The sequence below is a fragment of the Arvicanthis niloticus genome, chromosome 10 (genome assembly GCF_011762505.2).
Source record: "Arvicanthis niloticus isolate mArvNil1 chromosome 10, mArvNil1.pat.X, whole genome shotgun sequence".
NCBI lineage: Eukaryota > Metazoa > Chordata > Mammalia > Rodentia > Muridae > Arvicanthis > Arvicanthis niloticus.
In genome coordinates, this window is record NC_047667.1 from 44,246,871 (window position 1) to 44,260,573 (window position 13,703).

The 13,703-nt window shown below is 35.9% G+C and overlaps 1 protein-coding gene and 1 long non-coding RNA gene across 5 annotated transcripts in view; one reads left to right on the forward strand and one right to left on the reverse strand.

Annotated features, from left to right (window-relative positions):
• Rasal2 (RAS protein activator like 2) overlaps nucleotides 1-13,703 on the reverse strand; it is a 247,682-nt gene that overhangs the window by 117,218 nt on the left and 116,761 nt on the right. For all 4 annotated transcript variants that reach the window (XM_034513119.3, XM_076941420.1, XM_034513118.3 and 1 more), the window contains exon 3: nucleotides 13,471-13,594. In XM_034513119.3, coding sequence (XP_034369010.1) covers nucleotides 13,471-13,594 — 124 coding nt within the window. The remainder of the gene's footprint in view (nucleotides 1-13,470; nucleotides 13,595-13,703) is intronic.
• The window catches only part of LOC143443704 (uncharacterized), a 102,687-nt gene that overhangs the window by 52,287 nt on the left and 36,697 nt on the right, over nucleotides 1-13,703 (forward strand). The gene's annotated exons all lie outside the window — the stretch shown is intronic.

Here is a 13,703-nt window from a genome sequence, read left to right on the forward strand (position 1 = left end):
AGTAATTCTCTGTGCCACAAATGAATTGTTTTTAAAAAACCAAAAAGATCACAATTTAGCTAGCTGCACATAATCAAAAACTTATACATCAAATTTACTCATTTTTCAAACAGATCAACAAGCAAGCAATTCCTTAACACTTATCCTCTATTCTTCCAAGCAGAAACATCTCAGTAGCGACCAGGTTGTGGTGTACACCAAACTGAACAGATCTAACTCTGGCATTAAGAATGTCCCCTCTTTTAAACAGCAGATGGGTTATAACACACAGCTTTTCTAACCATGAACATAGCTTCTTTTAATGTTGCATTACAGGAAAAGGCATTTTGATAATGCAATCTTCCTACTGAATTCTTCTGAGAGTTCATATTAGAAAAAGAAATCATTGTTTAGAATTGTTATGACAAATATCAAAACTACCCACTTACTCAGAAATGACACTAAACATTAGTTATTCATTCTACTTTGATGAAAAGACATTAGAAGACCAGAATTTCCAATAAGTCATATGAATAGCAATGTGTCCACATGGTTGTTGAAAGGGCACTTGACAAACATGGAATAATTAGGATAGTCACAGATTCCTTTTAAACTTCAGGATAAGAATCCAAAGTCAGATATGGTGGTGCACACCTTTAATCTCAGCACTTAAGAGTTGAAAGCAGGTAGATCTCTGTGATTTCAAGGCCAGCCTGGTCTATCAAGTGAGTTCTAGAATTACCAGGGCTGTTACACAGGGAAACCTTATCTCAAAAAGAAGAACAACAACAAATACAATTTGAGCATTACCTTCCTCTTCAAGCTAAGATGATTGTATAAAATGCATTTCCTGGCATCTGGCTGGTAGTACAGAGACAAGGCCCTATGTGACTGCTCTTTTAACTTGGGTTCTCATGTGAACAAAACAGTACTGCAGAGAAAATTGGGCAAAGTATTAAGTGGGATAGATACAAGGAAAACATTTTGTTTTATAACATCATATGAACAAGAATATCCTGTAAGAATGATGTTTTGAAAGACTATAAAGTAAAAGTGGCAAAGGGAAAAGAAGAGTTTAATATTCACCTGCTACAGACACACCAGTAATCTGCTAGGAAATTTGTACTTGACATCTTTTAAATTCTGTGAAGTAGGAACTATTAAGCTGATTTGATATATCCAAAAGAACTGCTTCCTTAAATTACACACTTCTTTCTCCAGATGTATGTACCATGTGGAAAAATAACCATCAGTATTTAAATATCAAAAAGACTTTGGGATCAATGATAAGGCACTTGTTGGGCATCCTCCAGAATCCACATAACAATGGAAGGAGGGAGATGAGTCCACAGGAGTTGTCCTCTTAACTTTACATGTATGTCACATGTACCTGTGAGCCCATATACATAGATCATATACACACAAAAATAAACTTTAAAAACTTTTTATGAAGGGTCATGGTATGAATCAGCAGGTAAATGCACTTTCATTACGAGAGTAAATGTTTAATTAGATATTCTTTTCTAAGATAAAAACATCGGTATAATTATCAATTCTAATAGATTGCATTATCACCAATAAGATAGAAATACAGTGTAATGAAACTTGAAAGACAAATACCAACGAAAAATGAGAGTAATAATGTTTCTTTTAAAAAACTTACTAGTTTTATTTAATAATAAGAGGGAAATAGGTATTTGTTAATGAAAATTTGAATTAATCTTCATTCTCTGTTAGAAAACTGATACAATATACCTTTATCTGTGCTATAGTTCTTCATTCCTATTATGGAAAACATAAACCAGCCTCTTTGAAAACAGTTCATGTGAGTCTGCAAAGCTGATACTCTTTTTAATTGCTATATCAATTAAGAGTCACAGGAGTAATAGACTGAAGGATATTGTTTAAGTCTAAATATAAAGGTTCAGAGTCACTGCTAAACCTCGAGAAAGCATAAGAAAACATAATCTAATTTATTAACCAAGGTAAATAAAACTCATCTTTGACTTTCAGCCCCATGCTCTGTCACTGATGTCAAATAATTATCAGAAGAGGACAACTTTTCTCCTAGTCTGAAAGCATTCCGCCGCTGTCCCTACCCCCAGCCATATCTACTACTGTAGAATTTCTGTAGCCATTAAGTACCCACTCCATACAACTGCTAAATGTGCTCCCAATTATACAGGGCTTTGAAGTGCATCTTCCTCTTATTTTCATTGGCACCAATATGCTTCTGGTTCCTAATACACACACATCTAAGTGGCAGGGATGGGATGGGATGGGGAGGGGGAGGCACTCAAGAGAAAGTGGATGTCAGCCTGCACTGGTACTTAGGTAGTTTTGTTCAACTTATCTGAATCATGTAGTTTCCTTTTCCTTTCAGAAAAGCCTGAGTCCTTATGGATCTAGGTCAAGTCTCTATAATAAACCCCAAAGTGCATTATAACTCCACCCCTTCTCTTTACCTCCATCACACAACAGACTGTTGAGTTATTCCTGTGCTTTAGATAATTTCTCCAGCTATGCAAATAAAAACTGAAAGGACAGTCTTGTGAGATACAGAAATAGAATGCTTTCTAAGAGCCCCAAAATAGGTTTAGTGCACATCTTGCATGCAACCGTACTACCTGCTTAGCCTGAGCTACTTCAGGACAACCTGACAGCTGTTGCAGCCATACCTGAGTGCATAAATCATAGTCCTATCATCATCTACAGGTTCCCGTCTAGTAACTAAGATACACACCAACAACTTAATGAAAACATAAGGGCACACATCCAAATATTTGTGCAATTTAGCATGGGTAAATTCTCATACTGGAGAACACTGGTTGGCAGAATGAAAGGAAAGATTGCCAACAAGGCAGTAGTCATGTTAACAGGGACAGTTACTACATGAGAACTGATTATGAAGTTAGGAAAGGATGAAGAGGAAAGCTGCACAGGATTTTGGTTTGACCGTGCTGAAAGAGATATTCAGGAGACCAACTGAAGAAGCTGGAAATAGAAATTTAAAAGCTATATAGACATGATTGGAAACATGAAAACAGGTGAAATTAACTGGACAGAAAAAACAAAGCAAGTGAAGTAGATTGAACATAAGATTGTATTCGTTTGTTCATTTTAGACAGGGTTTTACTCTGTAGCTCTGGCTGTCCTGGAACTCACAATGTAGACCAAACTGGACTACAAGTCACAGAGATTTGTACACCCCTGCCTTCCTAGTGCTGAGATTAAAGGGCAAGTGCTACTATGACTGGCTAAAACTGTCCTGGCATGTTGTTATAGTCTAAAGATTAGAAAATATCCTCTGTTCATGCTTCAGAAATGCTGTAAAGAACATTTTCTTCTCCTTACCCCTTTGCTAAATAAAACTTACCTGAACAAAGGCTACAGGGCAAGTCTTCTATGAATCATAAAAGCTGTGCCTGTGACTTAACCTATCTTTCTGATTGTTCACATTTCTAATAATGAATTCAAACATTAAAAGCTACACGTGGTCTATAGACTCACAGCAAGCTTTTCTCACATGAGAAGACTTGAGAATGCCTTTTTTCTACCCTAGTGAGTAATAATTTTATTATGTTTCTTGTACTGTGGGGTAATCGAAATTTGGAAAGATTGTTTATGTCGTTTTATCAGTTTTACAAGTATTAATAGCCATGTGCCTCATAAATAATATTACACTACCAAAATAAGTGCTTTAAATTTAAGTCTCCACTTTAAAGATGTAATCATTACTTCTATGAGGATATGTATGAGCTTGCATAGTTTATGTATACCACGTGCCTACCCTCTGAAAAGGCAATCTGCCATTAATGGGCTGTCAGGTTTGTTTCCTCCTATCCTCTCAGGAAACATATTTTGATAATTTAATGTATAAAAATTAGCAGCTCACTATTGTTCTAATTTGCTTTCATTTGTGTATATGGACTAAGTGACACTTATTCTTTTCTATGAGCAGTATATAAACTTATGTTAATAATATATGTATATAGTTTAGAGCTCATTGGTTCTATACAGGTTGCTAAAACAATAATCTACAGCCCTGTGTTTAAACAACTTAAAATTTTTTTAGTGTGTATGTGAGTGTGTGTGTGTGTGTGTGTGTGTGTGTGTGTGTTCAGAGGACAACTTGTGGGAATCAGTTGTTTCCTCTGTCCATGTGGGTCCCAGGAATCCATTTAGTCAGGCTTGGAAGCAGGCAGCTTTACCTGATGAGCAATCTCAGCAGCCCTCTAACCAAATTTTCTTCATGGAGGAAACTACTTTTATCCCTTTTAGCTGTGTTTTAATAATTAATCTCATATATTAAATATATGTCTACATGTTTTATACACATACGCATACATATGTGTAGGTGGAGGGTGGGTATGGCGGAACAGGAAGGTGAGTGGGATTGGAGCTCACAATGTGAAACTCACAAAGATCAATAAAAAGTTTAGATTAATGACAGGATAGTTAGTAGTCTAGGATGGCCATGAATATAGTGATCATTCTATCGCAATTTCTTCAGTGTTAGAACACTGGAATTAACACCATGCATAGCAAATTATCATCATCATCATCGATTTTTTTAAAGACATGTTATGCAGTCTTTATTACACTAAAGTGTAATATGACACTTTAGTGTCATATTACTGAGTATGACATCCTGAGGATGACAGGCATGTGTTCCACACCCAGTTTTATATGGTTCTAGAGACTGAACTCAGTGTTTTGTGCATGCTAGGCAAGCAATCTTCCAACTGAATTACAATCCCACGTTTAAACATTTTATTTTTGGTTGACATATTTATATGTATTCATGAGGTACAGAGTTATGTTTAGTTAACATATATACAAAGTAATTATTACCCCAGGATAACCAGAATATCCATCACCCTAATGTTTTATCATTTCTTTATGTTGAAAATATTTAAAATCCTCTTTTGACAATGTAAAGATAGACAATGTTTTCCATGTAACTTTGTTTACTCCGCTGTGCTACAGAACCTACTAACTTATTCTTCTTCTCTGTCCTCACACCCCTTTCAACCTTCAACCCCACCCCTAAACCTAAGGTAATTATTATTCTACTCATAACTTTTATGTATTTAGCTTTTTAAGATTCTGATTATAAGTTAAATTGTGCAGGGGTGTTTATCTGAAGTATTTACCTAATGCCATATAGGGACATCCTTGTTGAGTCAATTGACAGGATATGGCTGAACACTATTCAGGTTTTATTTCTGTCTAATTTTTTAATACACATAATCTCAATTACAGTAGAAAAAAGACTTGATTTCAATAAAGTTCCTAAACACAAAATAAATTTGTATTTATGTAGGCTAGACAGGTAAGAGAGTACTTGGCCAATGGGTACTAAGTCACAGTTAGAGATAAGCAAGTTCAGATGTACTTTTACACAGTATGGTGACTACAGATAAAAATAGTTCACTCTAGATTTCAGAAAGCTAGAAGAGGTTTTAAAGTTTACATCATTAAAATCAGACAAATGTTTGAAGACACAGTTATGTTTACCCTGCTTTTAAACACTATGCAATAAACATGTGTATTAAAATCCAATCCCATTAATATGTCCTGTTTACATTTATGTATCAAATGAAAGTACACAAAATGAGAAATGTTTTACATAGCATTCAGTTCTTGTTACATGCATATGTAAATGTATCTTTTATTCAGCTGATGTAAATGTTGTCTCCCAGGCTTACTGCTTCCATCTGCTAATGTAGGCCTAGTCCTGGAAGCTTCCAGACTCCACACAATCTTATCTAAGCCTAGAATGTTTTCAGCTTCTGAAACTTACTGCTGAATAAGCTCTCCTTTTCTAGTTCTTTCTCAACTCTGGCTGGTTTTTCAACTCAGCTGTTCTGGCTCAAACTCCTCTTCAAAACTGACTGATTTAATCTGGTTTCTCACTCAGCCTCTGCTTAGCCTCAAACTAACTCTGACAATTGTTCTAATCCTCTGGTTCCTTCTCATTCTCTGGCTCAGTCTGCCTTTACCTGCGTCTAATCTGCTCTTTCTTCAACCTGTCTCTGTACAACTGTCCCAATAAAGCTGTCCCCTTCCTGTCTCCCTCTGCGCTACTCCCTTTTATTCTGCCTCTCTTCTCTGTTATCCTCAGAGGGGCAGATCCTATCCTGTCAAATCTTTCTTTGATTCATCACTTTGTCTGTCAATCAATTAGACATCACTTTCAAACATGGGTGCTTCCTTCTACAAACTAACTTTACCTTAATTGTTTGGAACTAAGGGTATATACTAAGGGTGTGTCCTTTTCCAACCCAAGGGATTAAAGGTGTGTGCTAAGGGCTGAGCCACAGCACAACTAGAAACCTTTTTTTTTTTTTTTTTTTTTTTTTTTTCTTTTTTTCCAGTAACACTATTTAGGGGGTTCACAGTGTGATCAAATATCCTGCAGCATGCATATAATAGGTTATCTTTCTGAGAATAGAGAAAATTATTTTTAAATATCCAGTTGACTTTTTGTTTTGACTCTTGTTTTTCTGTTGTTTGTTTGCTTATTTTACTATCTTTCATTTTACTTATGTTTGCTAATTTTAGGGAAAGTTAGCAGCATTATGCCTCTCCTCTTATGCCATCAAACTACTGGAAAGTGTTAGTCTAAACATTTGCTTGAGGGGTAATGACAATGGGGAAGAGAAAGGAAATGTCTTATCCTTTAATGTTCAAATATGTTTATTCACACTGTATATGTAAAGTAGCTTTCTTTTAATTTTCTTGGTATCTCAAAAATCAGGATACTCTGGGGATTTGTTTTCCCCCTTCCCTGAAAATATAACTAGATGTATAAGTAGAAAAGCAGTAAAGTGGAAAAGAGAGCCGGGCGTGGTGGCTCACACCTTTAATCCCAGCACTTGGGAGGCAGAGGCAGGCGGATTTCTGAGTTCGAAGCCAGCCTGGTCTTCAGAGCGAGTTCCAGGACAGCCAGGGCTACACAGAAAAACCCTATCTTGAAAAACCAAAAAAAAAAAAAAAAAAAAAAAAGGAAAAGAGAACATGACCCATGAATTAACCATCATATGATACCATCTACTTCTAAATTGCAAGATTTTGCAGAAAAAAATAAGAATGGCAGGTGGTTTCTTTGTTACCACATCAAGATCTGGCTCTTTCAAATGCCTTTTTACCACAATCTAACTACTATTAGCTTTTAGTGTGTGGGCATGCGCATGCACACAGGTGTGTACTCACATACACCCATGTTTGCCTTTCTTGTTTTCCATATGCTCAAAGGACTAGGTCTTAAAAATAAACTCCTTTAGTATATAGCTTTACTTGGTTTATGGAAGGAGTATAATTAGAAGTTTAAATTCAATGTGTTCTTTCTATTCCCAGAAATCGAGGATCAATCTAAAAGCTGTTTCTGATTGCTTATCCACTCACTCCCTCTTCATATCTGATCTTCCAATCACAATAGTGTTTTATTAATATTAACCATGTGCTAATGTGTACTAATATTACCAATCAGCATAAATTAACATTATAATATATTAACAGTGCTTTAGGGCTAATTAAGAGACAGAGTAGCTGGGGTTCATTTTAGAGGACTCTACTACACCTTGCCAATCACTGTATTAGGAATGTGCAAACTGGGAACAACCCAGTCTAAAGGACCAAAATAAAATTGTCCTTTATTTGAGACATTTTACTGCCATCTGCTGGAAAACTATTAAATAACTGCAAACTGTATAACAATTTAATGAAAGGTGCCCTTAGTCACCTTCACAGAAACAATCTACTGTGCCAGGATAGAGAGGATAAGAGAGAAAATTAGGAAGACTTCTTCTTGTCACCTGGCACACCTGATAGGACAGTTGGTAAAAGTACTCTGCTATTATGCTGGCTTGCAGAATGTCAGTGTTCCATCACAACTGACAAGCTTTAGGGAGTAAGTGCACACAACAGGAATGCCAGTTGCTTGTGATCTACATTTAATAAATCAAGGAAGTACTATATGGCAGTAGCAAGAATGGAAAGCTTATAAAACTGTCCATTGTTAAGCCTTTACCTTTCTCTAGTTCGAGTTCTGCATGATAGAAATATTTCTTTTAAAAGGTTGGCTTCACAGGTTACAGTGACACTAACCATGAACACTTACTAAATTCCAGCTCTTATGTTCCTGTGACCAATCAACTCCCATTACTGTTTGTAGACAAGGAATACTGTCATCTGAAGAATCCAGTTCATTTCTGAAAACTCTGAACATAAACATTTAATTTAAAAACATAAACTTTTTAAATTAAAAAATTATATTTAGTGTATATGTTTTGCCTGCATGTATGACTGTATATCATGTGAATGATACACATGGAAGTCAAAACAGGTCCCATATCCCTTGTAACTGGAGTTGTGATCTGCCTTGTGAGTGTTGGGAATCAAATGTGGGTCTTCTGTAAGAGCAGTCAGTGCTCTTAATTACTAAGCCATCTCTCTGGCCTCAAATATAATCTTTTAATTTATAAACTAAAACCTGGAAATTGTTAAGGGAAGAGTAATTTTACTAGATTTTCTAAATCTTGAAATGAGCATTTCAGAAAACATTGCATTTCCACAAGAAAAGAATTTGCTGGGGCTGGAGAGATGGCGCAGAGGTGAAGAGCACTGGCTGCTCTTCCAGAGGTCCTGAGTTCAATGCTCAGCACCCATATGACAGTTCATAACTGTCTAATAACTGTAGTTCCATGAAACCTGATACCCTCTTCTGGTGTGCAAATGTATATGCAGACAACACACCCATATGAATAAATAAATAAATCATTTTTTAAAGTATTTGATGAAACAAAATCAATGTTAAAATCTGCTGAACATGAGACTAATACTGAGGGAAAGTAAATACTCAGTCCAGAAGACTGTAATGGCATCCTGACTTGTCTCTGGCTCCCCATTCCTGGACCTTTGCTATTAAGGCATTGTGAAGAATAAGAATCAATGCCTCAAGCGATCCCAAACCTCAAGGTCTGGCTGACCATGAGGTGAGCCTGGCGCCACCCTAGTCTTCTCCTTGTTCATTCCCCTCTAGTCTCCTGGGATTATCTGCTGTTCACTCAGCTGCTCTCCTAATTGGATTCCCTACTCCTAAATTTCTATAAGTGTGGCATCCAAACTAACATCAGTCAGGTGATTACAAACACTAATTAGGTCTTTCTTAGGAAGCTAGAATGATTCTTCCAGACACCTTGGCTTCCCTAGTCCTCCTCCCAGCTTTGTTTTCTGCTTTGTCCTTGTCAAAATCAGGCAATATGACACCACCTTTTACTTGGTCTCATTGTCTATGATTCCTTATTAGAAAGCAAGCTCACAAAATTATGGTTTATATACATATTTTTTCCAATTCTAACCCCTAGAACCTACAATGGATTCTAAAACTTAAATACCTAGTAGTGTTATGGAAATGATCTTCTAAAACAAACAAACAAGCAACCTCCCCCATATTCCAAACAGGCAACAGAATTTTTAAAGACACACTTTTCCTCCTCCATCTTATTTATGCTGTTAATTACATTCGGTGATTGATTGGGGGATTCTCAATAGAATGCCCTTATTAAAAACACGAAGTGAAAGTTTACCTTTCAGAGATACTAGACAAAATAGATTTTTTAAAATTATACCCACCTAATAGACCTTTTTTCCTAACTCTGAAGATTAATGAAATTTTGGCCATTATTAAATTGTAACAAAACATACACAGAAAACAACTTGAAATAGCATCTTTTCAAAATTAATGTAAATCCTAATATTTGCACTTCCTGGTGGATTATCAAATTGAGAACCAGAGGCATGGGGACCAGCCCACAAACTGCTTTAAGTTCTAAGAAAGACAAAATGGCACTATCATTAATATTACAGTAATAGTGTCACCATGACTGATTAACAGACATACCTGTCCTTTATCTTTCCTCATCTTTATTCCTCATTAATCTTCCTTACTCATTCAGTCACTCAATATTTATGGAGTATCTATCAACCTGCCATCCCTTTGACAGGTAATATCTAAAGTGAATTGTCTCCCCTTGATGTTCAATTTCATCTTTGAATATACTATCTTCTCAAGCCATTTCAGTATGGCTTCTGCTACTATATACCATCAAAACTGTTATTTTAGACTAAATTCACTAAAAACCTTAATGTTGTTAAATCCCATGACGATTTTGTTGATAGTCCTTGTCGTAGCTTCCCCTTAGTAGCATGTAACAAAGGTGATGGTAGTTCTTAATTATCTATCCTCTCTTGTCTGCTTATTTAGTTCATGCATTTGACAACATGATCTTTGCCCCCCCGCCATGTCCCCTTTTTCAGTAAGTTAACACTCATACAGCTCAAATGAATATGTCGAGATTAACAAATTATCCCAAAGTAGACATGAGCTGTGTGACCACTGCCTGAGTCAACAAAAAGGACACTGAAAGCACCCAGGAGCTTGTCATATTGCTCCCTAATTCCTACCTCTTCCCTGAAACTAATCACACTACCCTGACATCTGACACTACACACTAGTTTTGCAACTTGAAGCTTCGTTTAAATGGATGGGACAGCAGGCATCATTAGGTGTATTGGTCAGTGAATTCTTCAGTAAATATTCTGCCAATCCTCTCATTCATGTTTCACTAGGAAACATGAACACGTATCAGGTCAACCCTTTCCTGTCTTAGGTCTTTAGAAACACACTGTCCTGCTCCACACTTTCACTTTCTTAATGGTGTTTTGATACTTGGAGGTTATAATCTTTATCAATTGAATCAATCAGTTATTTCCCTAAAGTGTTATTTATCTTCTGCTAAAGACAATGCGCTCCATCCAAGATCAGCACAATACCATTCCACAAGCCTATCATGTTACTTCTCTCTTTTAGACCTATAGTACATTTGGAACTGGTTCTGTCAATGATTTAGGGAAAAAGTGAAGACACACGTGCCGTTGCTCTTCAGGAATACTATCTGACTGACCTGACACCAATGGCTGAAAAGAGTGACCCCTCATAATTTCACTAGGCTCCCTTTGTTATAATATACATCTTACATAAAAGCACAATGATTTCAGAATTCTTAATCCTATTCAATTAGATTTAAACAGATCTTGATATCGAGACGTTAAGTATTCTTGTTCTGTTTTGTTGTCGTTTATTTATTTATTTTGAGACTGTGTTTCTTATGCAATCCTGGCTGGCCTGAAGCTTGCTATGAAGACAATGCTGCCCTCAAACTCACATAGATCCATCTGCCTCTACCTACAGAGTGTTGACACTAAAGTATGTACCACCATTCCCAGATTTCCCAGCTATTCTTGGTCTATGTCATTTCTAGGTGAAATTAAGAATATATATGATAACTTGGAAAAGGAATATAGAAATATCATTCTTTAATTTTGATCCTGAGAAATGAAATAATACTGTTTTCTAATATACAAAAGTACTATTCTCTCTCTCTCTCTCTCTCTCTCTCTCTCTCTCTGTGTGTGTGTGTGTGTGTGTGTGTGTCTGTGTGTCTGCATCTCTCTCCCCAGTCTGAATTAAGTCCAATCTTTCATGCATGCCACACAAGCTCCCGAACATTTAGCACAACTGTATCTCCTAGACTTTCATTTATTTAAATCCTTTTTACAATATTCTGTGTAAAAGTTCTGCACACCACATTAGATTTCTTTTTCCTAGCTCAGATAATTATTGCCTTGTGATGTTCTACTAAGCATATTAATTTTTTCAATGACTATTTGCCAGCATATATAAATACCAGTAACAATAATTAATCTTAACTACTTACAGTTTTGTTTCTACAAGTATTTGTTCTACCTTGTTAAGTTAAAAAAAATTACTAAAGTCCTACTATATTCTTTTTTTTCTTCTTAAAATAGAACCAAATGTTACAAACATAAGTATTCAAAGCAACATTCAACAGAAGGTAACTTGCCTAAATAAAACTCACCAGGAAAGAAAAATAAAACAGGCTATTTAATTCAAGATTTAAATGACATGAAAGAGAAGAATCTCTTCAGAGATAAGCTTTGCCACTCTCATATTAATGAGGGTCAATTTTAGTGATAATTTTTGAAAAACCACTCTGAAAATTATCACTAAGTCTCATCAGCCAGGACAACTGCCAGACCTGTTCAGAATAAAAGCCGGAAAATGGCTCACAACCAGGTACCTTTGCTAGCCGCCATCTTAATTTGTCTTTAGAAATAGTGCCTTGAACACCACAGACACTTAACAGTTCCTACCTACATCATCATTAGCTGTCCCTTCTTGAACTCTATAATAACTCTTCAGATGATGATTATATTTCCTTAAAACCTAAGCAATTTTCAATTTAGCAGAAACAATAAAAAAAAGAGGAAATGAAAGACGGTGGCTCTTGGCCAGTTTGTATATATGGAATATCAGTGCATGTGAAATAAACAAGCTATAAACATTTACAGTCCAACAAGTTTTCAATATTATGAGGACCTAAGGTGGCTTCAACACATGCTAAAGTGGCTCAAAGTAAACATGATGACTAAAATATGGTTTCTCCAAATAGTAAACTTGGGAGAAAATATTTGCTAGCCTAGTATTTTTAACAGGCAGAAAATTTTTATAAGACAATATAATAAATAGACATAAAAAGCATGTAAATTCCAAAATACATAATACATTTAGGTTAACAAAAAAGGTTATGTTAGAAAACACAAGACAAACCATAAAATTATAGACACTGACCACCACCAAAGAAAGAACAAATGATTTTATTTGCCTACCATGTACCCATGAGCAAATGTTTATGGTTCACTAAATACATAATAATGTAATATAAAAACCCCAAAGCAGGTCCTATTTTTCAAATTGCTTGATTACTTTAAATTGTGCATTCCTTTAACATTCCAGTTTAATTATTTAAATATTGCAAAACAATAACAAAACATAAAATGATATATAGGATATAAAATGAGGAAAGGGCAAGTTGTTTTTTGGAGGGTGTTGATTGGGGAACAGTAGGATCAAATACTAGACAAGTATTCTATAACTAAGCTATCCTCGAAGTGAAATGAAAAGGCTAACATTTTCTCTGTCATCTACTCAAACAATGGGTCTGAAAATAATTTATACAGACCATGCAAAGTTAAGTTAGCCTACTCTGACATCCGCGATAATATCAGCAGCTACAAGAAGGGTGTGTCTCAGCTACTCACACAGTGCCTGAAACAATACTACCAATGCTCTGAAAACAGAGCTGAGCAATAGTGCAGAAATATGCCATCCAATTTGCCTACACCAAACAGCAATCTTACTGGGTAGCACACAGATAAATTTTATTAGCATATAATAACTGCTGCTGTTTGGCTATAACTCTGATTGATGAACTCAATTAATGGGCTATTGATTTGAACACAATGGTTTAAGGAGAAGCATACAATACTTTGTTTTACTGTTGCAGTGACAAAGCTTAAGTCATCCAGTGAAGTGTAGGGATGTCTTTCCTTTCTTTAGCTTACCTAGTTTAGCGGTGCCCTCTTGTGGGTACTCCGGGAACTGACCCTCTGAAGGAACACTGACAGTTCTCCTCAGGCATCGCCCTTTGGTGGAATCTGTCTGTGGATCCTGTCCTTCCACTGGTATCTATTTAGCCAAGAGACAGAAAGAAAACAAAATAATGAACACGTCTAAGTACTTTCTTACTGTTAATGTTTTTAATTAATGAAGACAATAGTGTGGAATGAGATTTGAA